Consider the following 18,855-nt stretch of genomic DNA (forward strand, 5'->3'; position numbering starts at 1 on the left):
CTGGTGTGTTAAAACTAAACTCATTTTAATCAGTGCTGCGTTAGTCTGGCCTGAATCGACGCCCTGCTGTAGGACTGCCGACCCCGAGAGGTGCTGCTGTTGGGCAGGAGGGGGGTCGGTGGCCGCTTCTGGTGGCGGTTCCCAGTTAGGCTGGGTTACGGGGTTCGTCAGGCCCCGGGGTAATTGAACGGGCTTTCTGCAGCGTCGCCCGTGGTGTTCTGGTGATGGGGCCATGTTACGTCGTGGTCTTCCCTGCAGCTCCCATGGTGTCACGGGTGACACAGCAGCATCCGAGGTGTCGGTGTGGTCAAAAAGAAGGTGGTGGGAACATCCGCGGTCATTGGCGTCAAATTTTTCTTACAGATACTAGAGCTTAGGGAGGTTTATTAGGTTCAGCAGGTAAGGGCCTGGTCCTGTGCTTTGGCTTTCAGTGGCAGCTCTGTCGCTTGAAGGATCAAATCCTGAACAGCTGCTGTTCAAACTGCTTTTCAGGCTCAATGCTCTTTATGCTGGTGTAAAATACTCCATACGTGAAGGATTGTCCTTACTTACAGGTGTTAACAAAGCAATGCCCTGTTGCTCATCAAACCCAATGATGGAGGTGCTGTAGGCATGTTACGGTGCTGAAGTCAAGCCTAAGGACAGCTTAGTGCCTCGCGTGTTCCTTGCGATTTACTGGAGTGGCGTTTAGGCAGCGGTGAGACTAACACAAAAAGACAGTAGCGAGCCTGGCCTTGGAGATCTTTTCTCTTTTATTTCCCTCTCTTGGAATCTGTGTCAGAAAGGGTGGTAAGCCACGAACCACTAATTTCATGAAGCTACTTTGGCCCTATCAGGGTTATTATTCTAAATATCAGTGTATATGTGTATGTGCGTGTATCATCCTATCCACAACAATGCATGAAAACAGCTGTTAACTACCAATAACATACAGAATGCTGTTGCCTTTTTTCCTTGGCGAGGAAATGATGTTATTGATTGGTGGGTATTTACATTTCTGTTAATTAATTCAGTTTTCCAAAATTCTAGGGAATTTAGAGGTTGTCAGCCAAGAATCTATCCATCTGGTCAGGCCAGTGAGCGCACAGTGTCGTTTCCTTGGGAGGAAGACATTCACAACAGGTGTATTTATTCTTACTGTTGCTGTTTATTTGAAAGCGTGTCGGAGTTCTTGGAGCAGAGCCCTGTTGCTCAGGAGAGGTACAAACAGGTAACTGCGAGACTGTCCTAGTCCCGAGCGCTGTCACCCCATGGACAGCTTTCATCTACAGCAAGTCTGTCGCTTTAATAGCCAGGGGAGGTATCGCTGTTGTTTTGGAGGTGGGTTGGGTCAGCGTGTTGGGAGCGTGTCCCCAGCGTAATAACAATCTCTGGTATTTTCATTTCAACCGTGTAAAAAAGGCGACTTCAAAGAGAGCAGCAAAATCACTGGCTCACCTCATAACTTTTTTTTTTTCCCCCCTTTTGGAGTCAGCTGAAAGGACTTCCTCTTACTCCGGTTTGTTTTACCAGGAAGGTTACAAGAGATCCTGCAGCTGACTGATTAGTGATTCCAGCAGAGGGGCGGAGACTAAAAATGTCAAAAATTACTACAGAACTTCTTTTGGAAAGAGCGGTTCCAAGATCTACGAGGCTCCGAAAGATCGAGACGCTGAAGTAAGTGCAGACAGGCCCATGGAAAATTCCAGCTGAATTCAGCCTGGGTGATCCTTTTTTTGTCTTTCTTCCCCTAAGCGTTTTTACTGGAAAAAGAGAGACGGTTACAGAGCACAGAACGGGAGATGGCATTCTCGATGCAGGATCAGTGAGGGCTAGTGGAACTGCGTTCACTAGATAGGTTATCAGCAGTTACCACCTCTTTTCACCATTTATACTGTATATATGCTGCCACGTTCTTTCTGTAAAACTGCTTAAGGCTGGATCCTGATTTCCTAACCCTAAGATGTAGTCCCTACCCCGAAAACACTGCCGTCTTTGCTAGCAATTGCTTAATAAGAGAATCTTTTCTGGCCTGGATTTTAGAGGGTTTTAAAAATATTTTTGGCATTATTTCCCCTCCCTTTTCCTCTCCCTCCATCACTTTCCATCTTCTCTAAATCCAATTATGTTAGTACCTCAAACATTGCAGAGAGGGAGAATAAACTCTTGACACATTTAGAAACCACTAAAACCAGTTTTTTTGCTCAGATCCTTAACAGAGGTCATTGAAAATACGTGTCTTTCCAAATGTTTAATACAGTGGAATTTTGCTATTTCAGAACCGGTCAATCCAAGTGATTCAACTAGCCAATTTCTGGCTGGCACCTTTGTTGTTTTTATTGCTGGTTTCTTATTTACTCTTTAAAGTTATTTCTTTTACTTTGTCTTGTGCTAAAATAATTGTTTTTAGAGAGAAACCCAAACGTTTATCTGAAGAGTATAGGCTGCAGTAATCTGGGTAACGGAGTGGTGCTGAGGTGTTTGAAGTAGGGAATTTCTAGAGCGTGGCTTTTTCCATGCAGCTTCGTATCATGATTTTGAAGTGTTATGTTTCCGAAAGGCCATTTGGGGAACAGCGTGTTGAGTTTCTCCCCAAAATGACACAGTAGTCACACTCAGCTTTGCAGCCAGCTGAATTCTGTTCAACCTTTCTTACATGCTTTGACTGGCTGGTTAGGCTTCTGAGATGACAAGTGAAGGAGAAGTGGTCTTGCTTCCTAATTTTATTATTTACCTCATTTATTCACACTTCATTTATATTTAGAAGGCCTTTTTTAACTAATCATTAGAGATGGAGATTCTGTTTGTTAAAGGAACTCAGGCTTGTGTCCTCAAGAGGTGTTGGCTGCCAGGACTAGAAGCTCCCTTTGGAGCTCAACTAAATGATCTAATCAAATCTAAATGACCCTTCTTATAATATGCAGTTTTCACTTTCAGAGAAGGGGTATTTTTTTTCCCCTCACAAATACTGTACCACTTCCTCTTCTGTTTTTGTGGCAGCCTTGCGATTTTGTTAGGTAGATTTCCATATTTGCCATTGGAAGTTTTTGCAGCAAAAGTCACTGTAAAAGAAATGGAAAAATCACTTTTTTGTGAAGTTAGTTCTTTGAAAACGGCCAAATGATTTGGGGACCTACTCTGCACTTGGCCTGAACTTAACTTCTGATGCAGAGAAGAAGTTTCGAGCCGGATCAGCAAACTGATCCAATTTGCCACATCGTCGCGTGAGTGCAAGTGTCAGCATGAAGTGAGGGGGAGGACAGGACTAGCCTTCTGGAATCACCGTGGTCTTATATCGCTTACATCAGCGGTGAGATGGTGATTTCTAAAAAATGAGTGAAATAATGAATCTAGTGCATTCTATGGACAGGGCAGACTGATGGTGTAGTGAATAGGTGGCTTGTATTGCCACAGCTCGTTTTGTTGAATTTACGTTGCAAAGGAATAAAATATTAAAATTTTTGGAGGTGTAGTAATTTTTTTCTATGAACAAGAACTTTTCCGGTGATTGACTGCTCACAGCCAGCTCTGTTACCCATCGGAGGTTCATCTGGATTGCAGGTTAATTGTACCGCAAATACTTTGGTAGACTTGAGTCTCTGATGGTGTCTGTTAGCTCAGACCCAGCATCTTTTCCACGTATGTGTGCTTGCAGTCCAGAACGCCGCAGACAAGAAAAAGCAGGTTTGGTCAGATTTAGCCAGTGAGTCGTGCTAGACTGAGAGGTGCCGCCAGGTGGGACCTCGTATCCTGTGAAAGTCAGCGCTTGTTTTTCCAATGAACTGCAGATGGTTCATGTTCTCTTTTGTTTTCAGCTTGTCCAAGCTGCAGTTGAAGACTGGAGACTTAGACCCGCGTTTGTTTTCCCGTCTGAGGCATCTGCAGAAACTAGATCTTTCTGATAATTTACTGGACAAATTTCCCAACAGTCTAACCCTGCCTGATCTGCGTGTCCTAAACTGCAACAACAACAAACTGGAAGATGTAACTGCTCTGAAACAGTTCCCCCTGCTCGAGGAGCTAACCTACGAGAACAATGTGTACTTGACAGTGAGTTACCTCCCATCCTTACAAGCTAAGCATTAAATAGAGGGGGAAACAAAGAGCAGTTGTGCCTTGTTCTTATATATTGCTCTTAGGCAGCAAGTGTTAGGGCAACTGAGAAAGCAGCCGGTCTTTTTGCGCCCCTTCACCAGTTTGTGCCACTGTTTCCCAATCTGCAGAAGTGACTTGCCCCAAACCACCCAGATAATAAAATCTGGGTATCTTGAACTCCTGATTCTCCAGGCCAGAGTCCCATCTTAGGTAGCTTATCAGGCAGGATATCTTATGCTCATGCTTGTGTAAAATATAGTAATGACTGTGTAGAAATGTCCTTCTTGGACAACAAGAGCCATCTTGTTTGAGCTTTGGAGCACAAGTCTGATGAGGAGCGGCTGAGGGAACTGGGGTTGTTTAGCCTGGAGAAAAGGAGGCTGAGGGGAGACCTCATCGCTCTCTACAACTACCTGAAAGGAGGTTGTAGTGAGGTGGGGGTCGGTCTCTTCTCCCAGGTAACAAGCGATAGGACGAGAGGAAATGGCCTCAAGTTGCGCCAGGGGAGGTTTAGATTGGACGTGAGGAAAAATTTCTTTACTGAAAGAGTGGTGAAACATTGGAACAGGCTGCCCAGGGAAGTGGTGGAGTCCCCATCCCTGGAGATATTTAAAAGACGAGTAGATGAGGCGCTTAGGGACATGGTTTAGTGGGCATGGTGGTGTTGGGTCGACGGTTGGACTCGATGATCTTAGAGGTCTTTTCCAACCTTAATGATTCTATGATTCTTATGTTGGTTTTAGTGCCCCTTGTGCTCTGGAACAGCAGACTCGGTGCTCTGATGAGGGGTTAAACTTGGTGACTAGTCTAGTTTAGGTTTTCTGACTTCTCCCAAGAAGCTCTGCTGCCTGTTCAGTTTAAGCATCCAAAACTGTAATTTTACTTGTGCTTTAAACTGGCATCAGCCACCACCGCTGTCCCCAGATGCTTATTTGCTCTTGCATGCTGGCAGAAGTATATGTGTGGCTGTATGGTAAACTGGATTGGGGAACTGGTCTGACCTAAAACGCACCTGACCCAAAGAAGCCCTGCTGGTATTCATTTACTGTAGGCAGGGCAGGCCTTCCTCTGCATTAGATGCTCACTGAGGGTTAAAGGATGTGAACAGAATGGCCCGCATTGCACTCGGGCAGGAGCAGATGAGCCTGGTTACACCGCTACCACCTTGTGTCGGATGGTAGTACTGCGTAAGTGTGAGGCAGGTCTTTCGTCTGCAGTTTAAGATCCCAACTCATAGGAGAACGTTAATTTACAATTAAAAAGTGATATTCAAGTCGGAAATGCTGAGAAGATTTTATGAAATGGCTTTTCCTGACTAAATACATTCTTCTCATCCTTGGGGGTATTTTAATAAAGGACTGAAGCTAGAGCAAGTACCACGTGTACAATTTTTGTAGCTCTGATGTCTTCTCTTTCTAGCTCAACGATGACTATAAAGTAATGTTTCTTTTGCAAAATCTTCGGCTACTCAATGGCAAGGATATAACCAAACTGGCTAATCATGTGAGGCGTGTCAATAGCCGTAAGCTCACCAGCAAGGTAAGATGTGTGATATTTTCTTAATCTCTAAACATCTGAGACGTAACTAAATACTGTGCTCAGTTTAATGACAGTGTTACAAACCATGCATCAAATGGTTAACAATAATTCTGGTGTGATCTGAGCACAGCCCACAGTATGGGCCGCCTAGTAAATGTCTTACTGCTGCTTTCTCTGGTCACTGCTTGCATTTGCTCTACCTGTTCTGTGTAGCCAACTTCTGCCTTCAGTTTAAGTCACAGGAACAGGGCCGATAAGGTCTGTGTCTGACCCTCTAGTTTTTCAGGTCACTCCAATCGTCATTTGTGCTGGTTTTGGCTGGGGCAGAGTTAATTTTCTTCACAGCAGCTAGGATGGGGCTGTGGTTTGGATTTGTGCTGGAAACAGTGTTGATAACGCAGGGATGTTTCAGTCACTGCTGAGCAGTGCTGACACACAGTCAAGGCCTTTTCTGCTCCTCACCCCACCCCACCAGCGAGCAGGCTGGGGGGGCACAAGAAGCTGGGAGGGGACACAGCCGGGACAGCTGACCCCAACTGACCCAAGGGATGTCCCACACCATATGATGTCATGCTCAGCATGTAAAGCTGGGGGAAGAAGGAGGAAGGGGGGACGTTCGGAGTGATGGCATTTGTCTTCCCAAGTCACCGTTACGTGTGATGGAGCCCTGCTGTCCTGGAGGTGGCTGAACACCTGCCTGCCCATGGGAAGGAGTGAATGAATTCCTTGTTTTGCTTTGCTTGCGTGCGCAGCTTTTGCTTTGCCTATTAAACTGTCTTTGTCTCAACCCATGAGTTTTCTCACTTTTACTCTTCCGATTCTCTCCCCCATCCCACCGGGGGGGAGTGAGCGAGCGGCTGGGTGGGGCTTGGTTGTCTGCTGGGGTTAAACCATGACATCATTCAAAAATGGGAGAAGCCTGGTGCTGAAATAACAGCTGCATACACCTCCCCATCTAATTTACATTACTGTCCTGGCCCCAGGAATGGGGAGCGCAAAACCAAGCTCAGGATAATCTTGCTTTTTCCAGCATACACCAGAAACAAGGATTTGTTCTTTCTTCTTCAGCTGTGCATGTTTGGAACTGTATTTTCACTCATTTACGTACACAGTTTAGCTCCTGACAGATTGTCCCCAAAAAGCATGTTGTGATCTTGAGCAGAATAATTGTTCTATTATGCAAAAGGGCGGGTTTTGTGCAGTACTGCTTTTACCATTTGTATTCTAGTTAGTTGATCTTGTTAATTCTTTCCGTGTAGCAGTGGTGGAGAGATCAAATACTGAAGACTGGGATGGCTTATTGTGCCAAGTATTATCTGTGTAATAATACATTGTACCTCAAAGGGTCTTGGTGAGGGCTGCTCAGCCTCTTATCCTGCAGGCAACTGGGCATGGCTGGCTGTTTAATGAGACACCGGATGCTCCCCCCGTGCTGTTCGTTTTGTGCTGGTATCTGTGCCCCAGATACCTTTCCCTGATGGTATTGCTCTGTACCTGGCTGCCCAGTTCTTACTGCTGTGTCTAAATGTAAAACGTCTGTTGGGTCCAAATGCTTATGGATGTGTTACTACCCACCAGAAACTCTCAGACGGGAAACTGTGCTGATAGGTGAGCATCTGCATGATTGTGCCCGTAGTTCAGAAGCCTTTTGGAGTCAAGGTATCTTTATAAATGGGGATGACGTGCACCAGTCCTGCTCACGCACGCACTTGAACTACAACAAAACTCAAACAGCCCCGTTATCCTGTGCCTGTTATAATAAATTAGTTGCCTGTCACGTACTCCCTGTTAGTAGGGTACAGCATGAGACACCTTAAGATCATTTGCTATGGATCCCGAGGCATGAAATCTGGCATTGCTCTGGGTCCATGTTGACGGTATCTGCTTAGCCACACTCACTTAAGCTTGGTTCAGAGGAACTGGGTTTCTTGTTCACTGAAGTCGTGGTTTGAACACTGATAAAATAAATGGAAGCAGTGCCATCACGTAGCTAGCGGAGCCTCAGGGTTGGCAACTTCCTTGGTGCTTTCACAAGCACTCTTGTGCTTTTCTGCTCTGGTTTTCTGTAGTATCCTGTTGAATAAACTCAGTCTTTCTGCCTAGGTTACCGCTCACTGGGAAAAATTCTTCCGTGACCAACTTCCTGAGAAATATACAGCTGAGCAAGTGAAGTCCATCAAGAAAAAGTTCCTGAAGTCAGTACAAACCAATGTAGTATATGGACCCAGCTCACTCAGTGAATTCACCCGCTGGCGGGTAGGTTACATTTCACTTACCCTTCTGTTCTTCAGGCAAGGACTCTGCAGCCTGATTCTGAACGGATTCGATTAAAATGCTCTATGGATTTGGGTTCAGGGTATCAGGGCTCTTGCAGACAGGTGGTATCGCTTTTTCTGGTTTTCTTCACTGCTTTCTTAAGCAGTTACAAAAGCACTAGGACTAAATGTGCGCCAAGTTGCAATGACTGTCATTAAACGTTGTTTTTTAATTCTTAAGCAATAATGATACTTGTACTAATTAACAAGACTGCAGTATCCTTAGTACTTAATTATTTGCAAATAACTCTAATGGCAACCTTTAGTCTTGATGGAAGCTGTATGAAAGGAGAAAAGATAATGACAGAATTGTAGTTACTCCCAGTGGGGAAAGATACCATTTAGTTTGTAACATATGTTTTAATTGTACGTGCATACATACAGTTGAGGCTTCCATCTCTCCTTTGTCTCGTTTCGTTGCTGTGCTGTTGTTTTCGCAAATGTGTACCCTGGATGCCCATGACAAAGTGAAGTTCTTGGGTCATGTAATGTCAGCGGAGGACTTGGCCTGCCAGGCTGTCAGCTGAGGACTCCTCCATCACTTGTGAAATTCATGTAGAATAGTGGAAGCAGATACTAAAAACCCAGCAAAGCAGCTCTTGTCATTACACATCAGCGTTTGACTGCTGTTGCTTTTTGTCTTTTTTTTTTTTTTAAACATATCCACGTATTTGTTTCTAAGGTGAAAATGATTGCAGAAGAGTTTCTGGCATACTCACTGGGTCTGGAGTTAAACACAGATCCTGAACCAGAGGAAAAGATGGATGAGAATGAGGAAGAAAGTACAGAAAGCCCCAGGGAAGCTGCAGAGGATGTGGGTCAGGTAGGTGATTTTTCCAGTTACATTAACAATGTCCTTTTTATTTCTTACGAAATCAGTAACACTTGTCAGTTTACATTTATGACCCTTTGGTAACCGTAGGGGCAGTCTCAGGCTCCAGCCTGTATTCAACAGCGTGTTCTTTATGGCCAGACTGAAGCTTTCCCAGCAATGTGACGGTTGAGTTGCTCTCCAGGAGGAGAGAGCTTCCATTCTCATAGGAGACCCAAAAGATTTCATGAGTATAGTCCTACTGACTCCACCTCTCCTTCGAGGAAGGGATATTTTTAATGAGAGAACTGGGCTGATGCATGGCCAGACCGTGATGGTGCTTGCCTTCTTTGAAATGGCTGCAGACTGAACCCCCTCGGTCCATGGGCCAGATTTGTTTTTCCACATCGTATGTAAATCGCAAGTAACTGGGACAAGGGAAGGGAGATGAAAATGAGGCTGGCTGTGTGATTTTTTTCATTAGCCTCTGCCTCTAGGAGCTCTGCAGCTCTGGGCTGTCTGATTCTTGGAACCTAGTCTGTAACCGTGGGAGGGTACTTGCGTTTGAATAATTAATATCGCTGGCTTACAAATCACCTGCACATCTCGGGGAAGCTAGAAACTTTCTGCAGAAACTGCCAACATGCCTTATAGGTCACGGTAACGCCCAGCAAGAGGAAGAGAAATCATTCAAAACCAGGCTCTGGAAACAAGAGGTCCAAGTCCCAGGCAAACACAAAGGAGGAGGCTGCAGTTAATCCCAGAAAGTCCAGTCATGTGCAGGATGACCCAGCTCCTGATAAACCAAGAACATCGAACGAGCCAGCCAAAGAGGCAAGCCCTGAGCAGGGAGCTGAAGGGACACATAAGAATGGAGAGCAGTTTCCCAAGGGGCAAAGCAACAGAAGATCCAGCCAGCTGACAGGGGAACAGAAAAGCCAGGAGCAGGACAACGGAGTTGTCAGCTTGACCCCAGTGAAGAACTCCAAGGGCAAGGTATGTTCATCAGCCCCCTTGGGACTGGCTTTCGGCCGCTTGGTTTAGTGGGAGGAGCCGCATTCAGGTTTCATCAGAGCTCTACACAGCTTGGAGCTCATAATTGGCCAGATACATTGTGAGTTACGGTTTTGTTTTGGTTTTTTTTGTTGTTTTAAATCTCTCAGAGGCGTCAGGGAAGGCCCCCCCTGGAGCCAGTGAATCCCCTGCAGGGGATGGATCGACCGGTGCTCTTGAGGTGGTGCACTGAAAGCCTGTTCTTAGAAGTGGGACTGGCATGACTTGCTCTCAGGTCAACCTGATGGCTGCATGGGGAAAGGTGTTTCCCCCTCAGCTCAGACCAGTGGGGATCTAAAGGGTTTTTCACATTTCTCTGCAGCAGGAAATGGGGTTCACTGCTGGGGTCTGCTGGGCACATCTTTTCTAAACAGCTGCCTGCTGGTTTAGGAGTCTTGAGCATTGGTGGCACCTCAGTCTCTCCTGTTCTCTGTAGCACAGAAGGGCTGAAAAATACTTCAGTTTAACTCAGATTGCTGTGTTCAGTAGAGGGTTCTGTCAAGGCAATCACAGGCAAACCGCTGTCAGGGGAATGAATTTTCTAAATGTGGATGGTTTATTGTAGGAGGATGTCAGTGCAGAGCCATTGCATTTTCTTCAGTGTCACAGTAAAGGCAACAGCCGCGAGGATTTTAAAACGCAGCTCTGGTCCTGTGTCTTCGAGCCATTGCTAGACTGTGGAGCCAGGAAAGGTGAGCTCTTAAAGAGGTTTGCAGGATTCCCAGAACCACCCGGCTCTGGAATCCCAGCGGACTCCATGCGTTAGACCCCTGCTCCTTCAAGCTGTAGTCTCCGTTGTCAGGAAGAGACTTGCTTACATACTACTACTTTGACTTTGAAAACAGGAGACTGGGAGAGCACCAGGCAGTGATAAGCTGCAGTCTTCATGTGTTATCCGTGAACCTGGGAGCTTCTCACCTATTCTTTTCATCTTTCAGATCCCATTGTGAGCTCCTCCAGAACCGTGGCAACATGTGGAGGGGAATCCATCTGCCTGATTGATTGTGAGACAGGGACGGTGCTGAAAAAGTATAAGGTGGCTACAGAGGTAGGTTGCAAGTGGGAACAGTAAGCATTGAATGGAAGTACCATAATCCGTTACAATTATATACATGTATACATAATATATATTGCAAAGAGTTCTGAAAGGGTTTCAAGCATTAGCATGGACCTTAAAATCCTTAAAAAGCATCCTTAAAAGGATGAAGATAGATAGTAAACATTTCTTGCTTAGCCTTTTAGCCTGGTTTGGTTTTATTTTTTTATTAAAGATCAGTCTGCCTCTGTTCTCCTCACACAGGCATACGTATGTGTATCCAGGCAGCTAAGACTGCTTGATGGCATAGAGGAATAAACAGCCTGTTTTGGTAGTTTGCGTTCTTCTGAGGGTTGTTTTGAGATTCGATGCTCCAGCCCGAATGGTCGTGTCATTTCACCTGAATAGCTCTCGTGATAGTTGTCTTATCTCTGAGCTAACAGCCATCCTGCTGGCTGTTCTCTTTCACGCTATTCTTGGTTTCTTTCTATCCTAGGAGTTTTTCAGTGTGGCGTGGACAACCCTCACAATGGTAATCAGCAACAGTCGGAAAAAATCTCATAATATCTTGGCGGCTGCTGGGAGGAGAGGGATCGTCAAACTGATTCATGTGGCAGCTGACTTCTGCTACGGGGAGATAAAGGCTCATAAAAAGCCCATTGCTACTGTCTGCTTCAGCCCAACTCGAGAAACTCACCTCTTCAGTAAGTCTCTGGTTCAGAATCTCTTTAGCTTTAGTACCTGACGTGGTAAAAGCTGGGCTTCCTTAACAAGGGGAATTGTCACCAGTGCAAGCAGGTGTGGGTAGGGACCGCACACACGTACAAAAAGCGTGGACAGACGTTATGGAGAGAGTATTGTTAGTCTCATAGGGCAGTAATCTACAGAAGGTACGAATTGTTTCAGCCACAGAGCCTGACTCTAGCTGAGGTGCAGCAGCTCCTGTTTCTCACTCGGTAGCTCTCAGGGTGGCTGTCGCGCACGCATTAGCCACAAACAAGCCCAGTAGTGGATCCGTTCCGCAGGGATGAATAAGAAGAATGATAGCCGGAGCAGCCTGCTGGGGGCCAGGCAGCGAGCGGTCAGCTGGCAGGGCTCTCATCGAGCATGGCAACAGGGGCAATGCAGCGTATAATGGGCTGTTGCATTTCATTTTTTCCAACGAGCAAAACTATGCGCTTAATTGCTTTTGAATAAATGAAATTTTTTTTTTTTTTTTTTTTGAGTTCTGTGCCTCATCAGAAATTTTTATTTGGGTCCTGATGTAGAAGAGAGCTTTGCCACAGTAGGGCCCACAGAGGCTGAGGCTTAGGACTGGTAGGAAATGAACCATCACCTTACAAATTGCAGCTGCATTGTCAGGCCTGTGAAGTAGGCTGTTACAGAGCCATTCAGACCACACCTGCACCCCACAGCACATTGTTTCTCTTGCCTACAATTACCCACATCCTGGAGTGGTTAGAGTGCTACATGAACCATGAAAAGTGGAATTTTTTTAAAACATGGGTATCTGTAGTGGATACTTCTCGAGAAGAAGCTCAAGAGTGCAAAAGGCAGAAGCCTAGAGGGATAAGGAGGTTGCTAGCACATCCGTATCATGGCGTGGACAGCGAGGCTCATTATATTGCATAGAAAAATTTCTAGTACTAAAGTGAGAGTCTTTGCATGCCTGTTTGAGGACTGGACGCTAACCCGTTTACTCTAAGTTTGAGGGGTGCCATCTGATAAGGATCCAGATTACTCTGAGTAATCTATTAGGATTGTTTCTGCTGTCAGTATATCAGCTTGGTGACAAAGACATTGTGTCTTTCACACTTTACGTCAGTGCCTAACTTTCCCAGTGGGAGCTGCTGTGGATGTGAACACAGTAAGCCGTGGATATGTGGAATAAAGTGGCGTCTGCCTGAGGGTAGAGGTTGGAGCTCATATTTTAGATTCCGCTAGAACCCATGACCAGAAACATGAGCACAAAGGGGACTAATTAATGACCTTGTGAAGCCACAACTTAGTAATGGACACCAGGAAACAAACTTTCTTTTATCTGCTCCTCTTAGAGCACAGGGTAAGAATGCAAATTACTGACGGTGCATGTTTGACAATGTCTGTGAAGTGGTGTTGAGCCAGGAGCCTCGGTGACTGCTGCTGTGCTTTAATGAGCTCTCTGATGCCACAGGCTTAGAGTGTTACAGCCTGTGACACGGGTAGAATTGCCAGCTAGCATGAGAAGAGCCAGATGAGCAGCGGTGTCACTACCTGCTTCTCTTCTGTGTCCCACAGCTGCATCCTATGACAAGCGAATTGCACTCTGGGATATTGGGATTCCAGACTGTGACTACAATTTCAAAGCAAGGTAAAGGTTCAAAAACGAGATGTGGCCAGTCCAGGAGCCTACAACTATCACATCGTAGCACCACTTAACTGCTTGTTCTCTTTTTTTAGCCAGCTGCTGGTGCTGGAAGCGCTCTCCATTCCCTTACGGATTGCCCTGGTCCCCACCTGCTCCGATCAGTACCTGCTGGCTGGCTGTGAAGGCGGCTGCTTTGCCTGGAATATAAAACTGGATAAGGAACAAAAAAGCAGGTGAGAACCAAAAGCTGGGGGCATGCATTTGCTTTCCATGACAAGAAGAGGTAGTCCTAGCAAAGGCTTTATTTCTAACCGAGGAGGTCTGAGCAAGAAAAGCAGCACGTCCTACCAAACTTAAATCATACTCCCCTTCCCATAGTGGCAAGAAAAAATACTAGCATAATGCTAAAGGAGCGTTCAAAGGTAGCAGCCCTGAGCTTGTATTGATGCTCCAGTCCACAAGTGTTGCAGGCTGCTTTGAAGGAGGGCTGACATGGGTGTAATCCAATGCCCTAAAACTTAAGGGCGTATCATCTTGAAGTAGTGTAAGGGAGTGTAAATTCTTGGATCGAGTTCCAGTCTCCCAGCAAGGCCTACCCTGCTTCTGGTACGTGAGGTTACCCAGGAAACTGGCACTCTGTGGGAGCACAGAAAAAAATTACAAGAAAGAAGCAAGTGAAGTCATGCCCTGCTGACATAGACTAATCCTGATGCCTGTGAAAACAGATGAAGCAGCAGTCTCTTAAGCAAACGGGCTTCTACTGTATTAATAAACCCCGGTGGCCAAAAGCATAAGTTCGAGTGGGAATTCACCTGAGTTTGGCAAGACGCTCACTGACACCTGAATTTCCTTCTCCTGGGTTCTGTACCCGAGTGCCCTTCCACTGCTGCCCGTTCAGGACTTGACTCATTTCACCCTTCCCCCCTGCTCTAGGCCTTTTGAAGCCGTATTCCAGTTCCCTGATGAGGATGGAGGCATGACAACATCTCACAGGGTTGATGGTTTGGCTTTTCTGAATGATGATGTCGTCGGTGAGTATAAACACAACAGCCCGATCCAGAAAAACAGTCGGGCACCTCAGCATGTGGCAGGCTGAAGCCAGCATGATGAGCAGAGGGACTGAATGGGGTGTGACTACCTCTTCTTTAGATGGAGCTGTCTCCCAGAGTCATTTATCTTTCCCTAAAATGGGGGCTAGAGGTGCAAACCCATGTCTGAGCAGGACTGGAAATCAGATGGACCCATCCCTGAGAGCGTGCTCGACTGAGCAGTGCCGAAGTGGAAGGGAGGAGGGCTCCTTTCTGCTCAAGGGCTGGTGGCAGCAGCATTTTTCTGCAGGGGAATTGGGGGTTCCCACATCTGGGAGAGTGCTTAAAGCACGGGCTGGGTCTCTCTCTGCATAGCTTATGCTTGTTCTACAGTTCAGGAACGTAAGCATGGGACTGAAAATCCCTCTGCAGTCTCCAGTTATCCCGAAACAAGGTAAAGGAGGCGGAAACAGTTGCTGCTGATATCAGGTCCCATGTCTTAAAAGCCACCTTCTGGATGGACCACCTTCAGCAGAGGCCAGCTTTTGTCTTGAGGCATTTCACTTCTCAGCAACTGACACAGCCTCTCCCGTCTTTCCTCCCTAGTTTCCAAGAGCTCTAAACCGGGATGCATATACTTATGGAGCTGGAGTCGGTCTTTTGACGCAAAGGGGAAAGGATGCCAGCGAACGGTAGCTGCAGTTATTCTAGCTGAGCTTGAGTGGTCCACGACGGACCTGTCCTACCTGACGCTCAGCACCTGCCCAGGTAGGCAGCACCCTTCCTCGGGGCAAGCAGCGAGGCTGTACCAGTCACTGTAGCAGAGATGGCCGCAGGGGTCCCAGATTTACTTTGCACAGTCACGTGTGCCTCCCCTTCCACCCGTCGGAGGAGCCCGTAGTTAGAGGCAGAGGCCTGGATTTCAGTCCCCATCACAGAGAGCATCTGGTCTCCCCTCGGCAAGCAACAAGAGCCCTCAGCTCCCTGCACTGCAGCTCCAATACGGTGCAGCAACAGCCGTATATAAATAACACAAGTAGTACGTGAATGCAGCTATACTATCTGCCGTACAACGGGGGAACAGCTCAGGCTTACACCGACTGCACAGTGCCAACACGGTCTTCCTTGTACAGGTCTTCAAAGCGCACGGAGCTGACGGCTTGGCCCTGTAGCTTTTCTAGAGCCACTTTAATGCCTACTGCGTCTGAAGTAAGGGGTAGGATTTCCACACACAGGGCAGCTGGCTTTTAAGACTAACAAGGAATAAACAAATCTGATCTGATTGCCACTTTCCAAAACCAAAAAGTCTGAAAAAGTCAGAAGAAATGCTAAAACATTTATCACTAGCTTTTCTTACTGGAGTAAAATAGCCGATTTGTCTTTAAATGAATTGAGTTTTTTTCCAGCACGAGGTAGATTAATGTATTTGTGCTAGAAAGAGAATTTTGCTGAAACGTGACATCCTCCCCCGGGATCCCTTCAGCGCTGTCTTGAGCTCTGCTTTTAATAGAGGTGTGGACTCTCAGTTCCACACTCATTTTCCAGCTGCTTCTTTTGGTCTTACAGCAAAAGACTACGTGTTCTGTGGCGACGAGCAGGGAAGTGTGTGGATGTACAACCTCTCAAACTACACCACAGCGTGGAGCTCTGCAAAGGGAAAACGCACAGACAAGAGGATCCCTCCCACACAGGTAGGTCTCATTTGCCCGTTGGGGCTGAGCTGGGCTTCCCTCCCTCCCTCCCTCCCTCCCTCCCCGGAGCAGCTGAGCGGTTTTACACCAGAACACGCCTAGCGTTTCCTCTACCTAACATGCACAAGCCATTAAAAGCGATCATCTCCAGCGCGTGACCAAGGCCATCTTTCAAATCTCACGCAAACGCAAGTGTGACGGGAATTAGGAGCTGTGAAACACGTCTGTTTGCTCCTGCGTTCTGCACCTTGGCAACTTTTCCTAGCAGAAGGGCCCTCGGTAAAAAAAAAATCGGTGGTTAAACTGGAAAGCCTGAGAATACAAGCGTGCAGACACCATTTCCCTGACGGGCCAAGGGGAGGGAAGCCGGAGCGGCCGTTCCCTGGCAGAACGGCACGCGGGAAAGGGCTCGCTGCTCCCGTATGCTCACGCCACCCTTTTTTTCGCTTGGTATTTCCCTGGCCTCCAGAGATAGCCCTCCTTTGGGCAGTTACTCTTCCCTTGTGTGGTGAAGGCTCTGAAAGGACAATCACTTGCCCTCTCGAAGGCTGTTACTCCAGAGCCTGGTCTTGAGCTACCATTATATGTAGGTATGAGGTGACCTCATGGTCACGTTCATGTCCACGTTCCATGGACTTTCTGGAAGCGTATTGCAGCGTTCCATGGACTTTCTGGAAGCGTATTGCCCAAGTCAGCAGTCGGTTCCTCCAGGACTGAGGGGCAGCCGCTTTCACTTTTTCCTTTCTGATCAAGTCCCTCCGTGTTAAACCCTGCTCCTTTAGGAGCAGTATCATAAAGCTGCACCGCCTCCCTCAGGAAGGGGAAGAACCTTTTATTCAGCTTCCCCAGGTCAGTAGGGAAGCGGATTCCAGAGAGACCCAATCGTCAAACCAGGCCTTGCAGTAATTAACCACCTTCCACTTCCAGAGACAATACCACCCTTCCTTTCCTACCCAAACTCTCTTCTCCTCGTAGATTCTCAATTGGCCAGAGCTTCGAGCGAACGGGGAGCAGCTGACCGAAGTCCTAATAAACAATGTGGTATCAGACCCTACTTTTACTTACCTTGTTGTTCTAACTAGTGTGAACATAACAGCAATTTGGAAGAAGTCATAGTTCCTTGTAACAGAGTTTCATTCCCGTGCTTTGAAATAGTGCAGTATTAGTGACTGGTACCCATGTAACCATGAAGTTTTTCTAGACCAGCTATTATGTGCAAGAGAAAAAAAAAAAAAGGTAAAAGAGTTTGTTAAACTCATCAAGTCATTGTAAACATCCGGTTTCTTTTACTGTAACTTTTCACAATTTGTGCATTTGTTTTATAGAAATGACACGTAATAAAACAAAATACCAGTTCAGTTGGCAGTGCCTAGACTTCTTGAAAAGGAAAAGCAGAGAGTTCACCTACCGCTATCACTCAGCGGCTTCTCAGTCTGGAAGTACACTCACAATAAACTCGCCAACAGCCCAGTACAAATATTTGCCTCGAGGCTCCAATTAGAAAAGTAGAAATCATTTTAAGGACTTATCTATCAAATCAAACAAGACATACGCCCTCCTGGCAAGCTGCCTGTCTGGTACAAAAAAAAAACCCCACAACCCTCAAAAGATCACTGCTGCTGTCAAAAACCAAACGTAAGTGGGACAAGGAGGAAAATATTTGCCGTGAACGGAGGTTTAAATATAGCGTTCAACTAACAGGCACATCATTCTGCAGCAGAAGTACAGTCCGCTCTGAACGGGGTGATCTCACTCAATTCCTTCTTGTTTGTCTTTGATGGCAACCTGTAAAACACAAACAAAACACACATGCACTAAGACAAGAACTGTTACGGAGCTGGAGGAGGTTAGTTCAAACAACCACACCGGTCTTCTACGGAACGCAAGAACCGCCGCACGCCATCAGTGGAAATCTCTACACCATCCAGAAAAATAATGCTTAAATGAAAATCAAAACGTATTTACAAGAGTGGGGCACCGTTAGCCTTTTACCAGCACATCAGAGAACACTACACAGACGGTATCCTGCTCAGAGTCCCCCCCGGTTTTGTCTGAATAACCTTTCAGGCAGATTTAAAGTCTCAAAAAGCGGGGGCTAAATAAATACGATTGCACAGTTGAGCAGAATCAATGAGAAGTGGTCAAAAAAAAAAAAAATACTGTCCCAGCGTTTTGGCAGGAGAAGTCAAAAAAAGCCCCGAAACACTTTGGAAGAACAGAAAACTGTTTTCTACTCTTTAAAAAAAGAGGACTGTGAGAAAAACCAACGCTAACGCCGGCCATCTCGGGAATTGCAGAGCACCCACCGAACCCTTGCAAATAACCCTTACGAGCAGCCAGGCTCCACCGTGCCGTGACAGGAGCCGAGTAACGCGATGCTGCACAGCTCTGATGAATTTATTGACCTAAAATAGCAGCTCTAAGGTACGCTACCCCTCCCTTGGTTTAACTTTTAATTGCAAGACGCTCAAATAGTTTTAAAGGAAAAAAAAAAAAAGAAACAAACTTACCCTGAACCTCTCCTCCAGGAGGGAGAGCTCGCTGATCAGATCTGTGATGGCGTTGGTGAAAGCCTCCTGGGGGCTGTAATCGGGGGTGGTTTGGACGCGGATGATAATTTTGTGTTCCAGCGGGTGCGGGACCTTGTACCCTGCAAATAACACCTGGGGGTCTTTCAGTAACTGCCTGGAACGGAAAAGCAGCAGTGAACAACCACGCAGCACAAACACAAATGCTTTTTACGTTTAAAAAAAAAAAAAAAGGAATTAAAAAGCTGCGTTTCCGATGGGCTTCGCCAGCACGCTTTCAAACAGGGCGCTACGAACGTGTTCGCGGAGGCTATGCCCTCGCTTTTCAAGGCAGAATTGCTTTGCCCTGACCTGACGACATCTATCACAAGGTGACTAAACTTTCTGAGGAGAAAAAGGAAAAAAAAAAAGCCCTAAACGCCCCCCCCCCGCC

General features: G+C 46.5%; 3 protein-coding genes across 4 annotated transcripts in view; 1 reads left to right on the forward strand and 2 right to left on the reverse strand.

Moving 5' to 3' along the window:
* The window catches only part of ALKBH4 (alkB homolog 4, lysine demethylase), a 3,269-nt gene extending 3,035 nt beyond the window's left edge, over nucleotides 1–234 (reverse strand). The window contains exon 1 of the mRNA XM_019471039.1: nucleotides 51–234. Coding sequence (XP_019326584.1) covers nucleotides 51–234 — 184 coding nt within the window. The remainder of the gene's footprint in view (nucleotides 1–50) is intronic.
* Nucleotides 235–1,098: 864 nt separating this feature from the next.
* LRWD1 (leucine rich repeats and WD repeat domain containing 1) lies at nucleotides 1,099–17,252 on the forward strand. Of its 2 annotated transcripts, XM_009275427.2 has the most exons (16): nucleotides 1,099–1,210; nucleotides 1,513–1,656; nucleotides 3,795–4,029; nucleotides 5,494–5,613; nucleotides 7,717–7,869; nucleotides 8,611–8,751; nucleotides 9,394–9,735; nucleotides 10,358–10,484; nucleotides 10,731–10,840; nucleotides 11,325–11,532; nucleotides 13,106–13,178; nucleotides 13,268–13,408; nucleotides 14,109–14,206; nucleotides 14,810–14,971; nucleotides 15,770–15,894; nucleotides 16,870–17,252. In XM_009275427.2, exons 2-16 carry the CDS (start codon nucleotides 1,577–1,579, stop codon nucleotides 17,008–17,010), a joined length of 2,256 nt encoding a protein of 751 aa, XP_009273702.1. In that variant the 5' UTR covers nucleotides 1,099–1,210; nucleotides 1,513–1,576; the 3' UTR covers nucleotides 17,011–17,252. The 2 variants fall into 2 exon arrangements, with proteins under 2 accessions (XP_009273702.1, XP_019326607.1); XM_019471062.1 differs by lacking the exon at nucleotides 1,099–1,210 and having other exon boundaries at nucleotides 1,463–1,656.
* POLR2J (RNA polymerase II subunit J) lies at nucleotides 17,160–18,783 on the reverse strand. Its single transcript, XM_009275513.1, has 3 exons — nucleotides 18,774–18,783; nucleotides 18,405–18,628; nucleotides 17,160–17,679 (listed from the first exon to the last, which is right to left on the reverse strand). The coding sequence occupies exons 1-3, from the start codon at nucleotides 18,781–18,783 to the stop codon at nucleotides 17,644–17,646; spliced, it is 270 nt and encodes an 89-aa protein (XP_009273788.1). The 3' UTR covers nucleotides 17,160–17,643.
* Between the last annotated feature and the right edge of the window lie 72 nt (nucleotides 18,784–18,855).

The sequence above is a fragment of the Aptenodytes forsteri genome, unplaced genomic scaffold (genome assembly GCF_000699145.1).
Source record: "Aptenodytes forsteri isolate BGI_AS27 unplaced genomic scaffold, ASM69914v1 Scaffold347, whole genome shotgun sequence".
NCBI lineage: Eukaryota > Metazoa > Chordata > Aves > Sphenisciformes > Spheniscidae > Aptenodytes > Aptenodytes forsteri.

Coding starts and splice junctions, on each gene's coding strand:
- LRWD1 (XM_009275427.2), top strand. CDS start 1,577: ATGTCAAAAATTACTACAGAACTTCTTTTGGAAAGAGCGGTTCCAAGA. Junction 7,870..8,610: donor GTGAATTCACCCGCTGGCGG/GTAGGTTACATT, acceptor TTTGTTTCTAAG/GTGAAAATGATTGCAGAAGA. Junction 8,752..9,393: donor CTGCAGAGGATGTGGGTCAG/GTAGGTGATTTT, acceptor CATGCCTTATAG/GTCACGGTAACGCCCAGCAA.
- POLR2J (XM_009275513.1), bottom strand. Junction 17,680..18,404: donor TCCTGGAGGAGAGGTTCAGG/GTAAGTTTGTTT, acceptor TGTGTTTTACAG/GTTGCCATCAAAGACAAACA.